Source organism: Lygodium microphyllum, chromosome 9, assembly GCF_053477565.2.
Source record: "Lygodium microphyllum isolate KBCC chromosome 9, Lygodium_microphyllum_v1.1.10, whole genome shotgun sequence".
Classification (NCBI taxonomy): domain Eukaryota; kingdom Viridiplantae; phylum Streptophyta; class Polypodiopsida; order Schizaeales; family Lygodiaceae; genus Lygodium; species Lygodium microphyllum.
Genome location: NC_141143.1, coordinates 129,946,170 through 129,950,044, shown reverse-complemented (window position 1 = coordinate 129,950,044; position 3,875 = coordinate 129,946,170). Strand labels below are relative to the sequence as shown.

The 3,875-nt window shown below is 41.5% G+C and overlaps 1 protein-coding gene across 2 annotated transcripts; it reads right to left on the bottom strand.

Annotated features, from left to right (window-relative positions):
* Positions 1 to 830: 830 nt before the first annotated feature.
* LOC148031582 (uncharacterized) lies at positions 831 to 3,020 on the bottom strand. Of its 2 annotated transcripts, XM_087685155.1 has the most exons (2): positions 1,692 to 3,020; positions 831 to 1,586 (listed from the first exon to the last, which is right to left on the bottom strand). In XM_087685155.1, exons 1-2 carry the CDS (start codon positions 2,371 to 2,373, stop codon positions 958 to 960), a joined length of 1,311 nt encoding a protein of 436 aa, XP_087541281.1. In that variant the 5' UTR covers positions 2,374 to 3,020; the 3' UTR covers positions 831 to 957. The 2 variants fall into 2 exon arrangements, with proteins under 2 accessions (XP_087541281.1, XP_087541280.1); XM_087685154.1 differs by having other exon boundaries at positions 831 to 3,019.
* Between the last annotated feature and the right edge of the window lie 855 nt (positions 3,021 to 3,875).

Here is a 3,875-nt window from a genome sequence, read left to right as displayed (position 1 = left end):
TCACATCCTCTTGCAGGTTACCTCAACAAGAAAAGTACACACATGTACACATGCGATAGCCTAAAAGCCAGTTAACTGGATCATTTCTTAGCAATTGCCCCAACAAACTAAAGGTGCCAACACCTAATCACAAACAAGAAGTCCTTCGATGAGGTCAGGATATCATTTGTTCATAGTCTTGTAATCTCCAAAATCAGCCCACAGTGACTTACAGAAATGATCTTATGCCCCCTGATGTACATTTTGTGAAAGCCAAGTACACGCGTACAGCTAACTAATGAGCAGAAGGCTCTACTATTGCAGGTACAAGTTGTGGATTGCTGGCAACGCCTCATGATATTAGCTACAACCCTAAAGAAAGCATGTTGCACCAATTGCCAACATGCACAACTGAAAAGGACAGAAAGTTTCAAACCACTGATGCTCTAGTTTGCACACTAAATATGCCTGAATCTTGGAGATTCTCATTTCCAAGTTATTGATACACCCAAAAACCCTGTCACTTATCACTGTCAAGAGGGTCGAATTGTCATTGGAAACTGGAATCTCCAGTTGACAATGAACGAAAGGCCAGTAGATACAATGGCATATTTAGATATAGACAGTGAATGAAACTTCACTCGTTCTTCATTATTTTCCTGGCTATCCTAAGGACCAAACCCTAAAGAATTTTTTCACTAAAGTTCAGGGTAAAAGTCAGCATAAGTTAACACAGATTTGCACATTGGAACTTGGTTAAAGTATGTTCATACCAGCAGAGACACTATCTGAGCAGAAGAGGCAAACCCCAGCTTCAGGACTTGGTTTTAAGTAACTCTAATGAGCCTGTATTGACAACTTTAACCAAAATTGTATTTGTTTCAAGATTTCAACATTTTGATGAAGGAAAAAAAAAAGCCTTCTTCATTGTTACACATAGTGATGCTGTTCTGGGCCATGCAACTGTATAAGGAGGGACTAGACATCTTTAGATCCCGTACGTCTTTCAGTAGAAGGCGAACTGCCATGCAAATTCCTGCGTTCTCTTCTTTGTAAAGCCTGCAAAGCTGCTTGAAATCGTTCAATACTTGCTATAGCGCCTTTCTCAATCATATGCTGCAGGAAATCATTTGCTTCACCCAACTTATCAGCCTTACTAAGGCCCTCAAGAAGGAAGAGAATATCTGTATCTTTCACAAACAGGTGTCTATCTGCCATATACTCGCAGACCGCTACTGCTTCAGTCACCATACCTTTTGAGTTCAACTGACTTAGAAGAAACCCGCAATATCGGCCTTGTGCATCAATGCCCTGGCTTATCATCTCCATAAAAAGATGAAAAGCATCTCGATGCCTGTTCAAACTGCATAAACGAGGTATTAAACTCCCATAGCAAGCAAGGTTAGGCTTGCATCCTTTTTCCTTCATTCTCCTTAGTAGATCCCAGGCCTCGTCTACCTTTCCTTGTCGACAATGGCCTCTGATCAACGTAGCATATGTGAAGACATTAGGAGAGCATAGACCAGCCATAATTGAGTTGCCCAGACTTTCAGCTGCCTCCACATTACCAGACCTGAAAAAACTCTCAAGAACAGCATTGCAGACAGGTGTGCTTATGATTGCAGATTTCTCAACTCTTTCTTGAAACAAGGACACAACTTGCTTCACATGTCCTCCTCTGAAAAAACTCTCAAGAACAGCATTGCAGACAGGTGTGCTTATGATTGCAGATTTCTCAACTCTTTCTTGAAACAAGGACACAACTTGCTTCACATGTCCTCCTCTGCAAAGTCCATAGGCTAAGATGCTTCGAGTGACTTCATCAGGATCCCACCCATCCTGTTGCATTTTGTTAAGCAGATCAAGTGCCTCTAGTGGTTTACCTTGTTTAGTGAAGCTGCTCATCAAAATGTTATATGATGTCCGATGAGGTCGAAACTTTCGATTTCTCATCTCAATTAGCATGTCTAATGCTTTCTGACACTTTCCAGCTTTTGCATAAGCAACTACCAAGGCATTGAAGACGTTAGACTTTGGCTTCAGGTTTTTCTCCAGCATTAAATTCAACAAGTTGTGGGCTTTGTCTACCTTCTCAAGATCAATAAGGCGTTTAACCATTTTGTAACAGGCCTTAGGACTTGTATTGACATCAAGATCTCCCACTGCACTCTCTATTAGTTCATTTACCTTTTGAGCTTTCACAATAGCCTTTTTGTTTGACGACAAATCATTGTGTCCAGGCTTGCAGCTAATCTCGTCTGTTGCATTGCTTGTAAACTGACAGATAGTGTGGCCATGAAACCTTCTACTATACAGAACTCTCTGTACAGTCATATAACTCATATGCTTTTCCAATAGCAGTATTTTTCCCAAAAATGACGAAATGATGGCCATGAAAAGCTTATAAGATGAGGATTAACATCCGTGCACTTTACACGGGATCATTTGCCGATACATGCAGAGTATGCGGTGCTTCTGCCGCAAAAAAATTGCTGCACAAGATCCTGCTTCGAGGACTCTCATGCACTTCTTGAATGGCGCTACAAGGAATCAAACAAGAAGCGTGAAAAATCGATGATTTCATGATACAAGGCATCCCATTGCTAGAGAGCAGCATCCTGCAAGGCAAGACCGGCATCTGCAGAGATGCCTTGCACTCATGTCAGAAGTGACAAATAGAACCTGAAACCACCGAAAAGGCTGAAGCTGAGCACACAATGGTGGCCGAACTGCAATTCATCTGCAGCTGCGATGCCATAAGACATGTGATCCAGAGAATTAGAAACCCTAGGAGGACGTTTGTTGTCTGTCTTCAGGCAGGTACGAGGCCTGTGTAAGAAGGCGGCCACAGATAAACCTGTTGATTCAAAGCTGTCACGGCCTCTCTCTCTCTCTCTCTCTCTCTCTCTCTGTGTGTGGCAGCCTGCACTATATTCCGTCGGCCATAGCTCCGCTTCTGCTATAAGCTGCTTATTCCTCGCTCAGTCCCCTATTCCGTAATCACATTCAAATGAAAGGGAAAATCTAACCCCCCCACCAACTAAAACAAAACAAAACAAAAACAAGGGCGAACTATCCTCCACAAGAGCAATTTGCCCAAGAGAGAGAGAGACAAGGGCACAGAATACATCTTTTTTTAATTTTCAAAAGTTATAAAAAAAATTCGAACCATAAGATATCTACATATTTCAAGGCTAAGTCAATCACTTAAACCCGTTACTTCGTCACCGAACCATTGTATAGGTATATACCCTAAAGAGCAATCCTAACAATCAAACTTAGCCATCATTTGAGACCTCATGTTAAGCTCTGTAAAATGTGTTGGATGCAAGCCTTATCTTGAAATTGTGAACTCATTCGTTTATGCATTGCATGGAGGATGATTAGAAGATTCCACCCTTCTAACATCTCAAGAAAGGAACTCTTGCTTCAAGAAGCCAATGGTCTCCCTGTATTGAGATCTCAACTTGGCTAAGGGCCAATAGTCTCCCTATACTAAGATCTCGACTAGCTAAGGCCCACTTTTCTATGGGCAATTTGGACCTATAGGAATGATGCCCTTTTCAAAGGTAACCTCTCTTTCTCTATAGCAAGTCTGAAGCGTGACTTTTGTCACTGGTTGGAGTTGTGCAACAAGGGCTTGTCAACCACTCTCCCAAGATGAGGAAAAACCATATGTAACTAGAGAGACTTGTTGAAGAACAAGTGCTCTAGAACCTACTAGAGTCCATCAGAGATGTTGTTAGAAGATAGTGAACTTCTCCCTTTTGCACCCCATAGCCACTACTATATATGTTTAGCCTATCTTCCTCCTACTCTATTCTATCTATGGTTTCAATTCTGTATATATGATGTATCTATTAGGAATATTCTAACAACACCTATCTACACTATCT

Bases quoted from the DNA above. Each gene is read 5' to 3' on its own strand.
- LOC148031582 (XM_087685154.1), bottom strand. From the start codon at position 2,373: ATGGCCATCATTTCGTCATTTTTGGGAAAAATACTGCTATTGGAAAAG.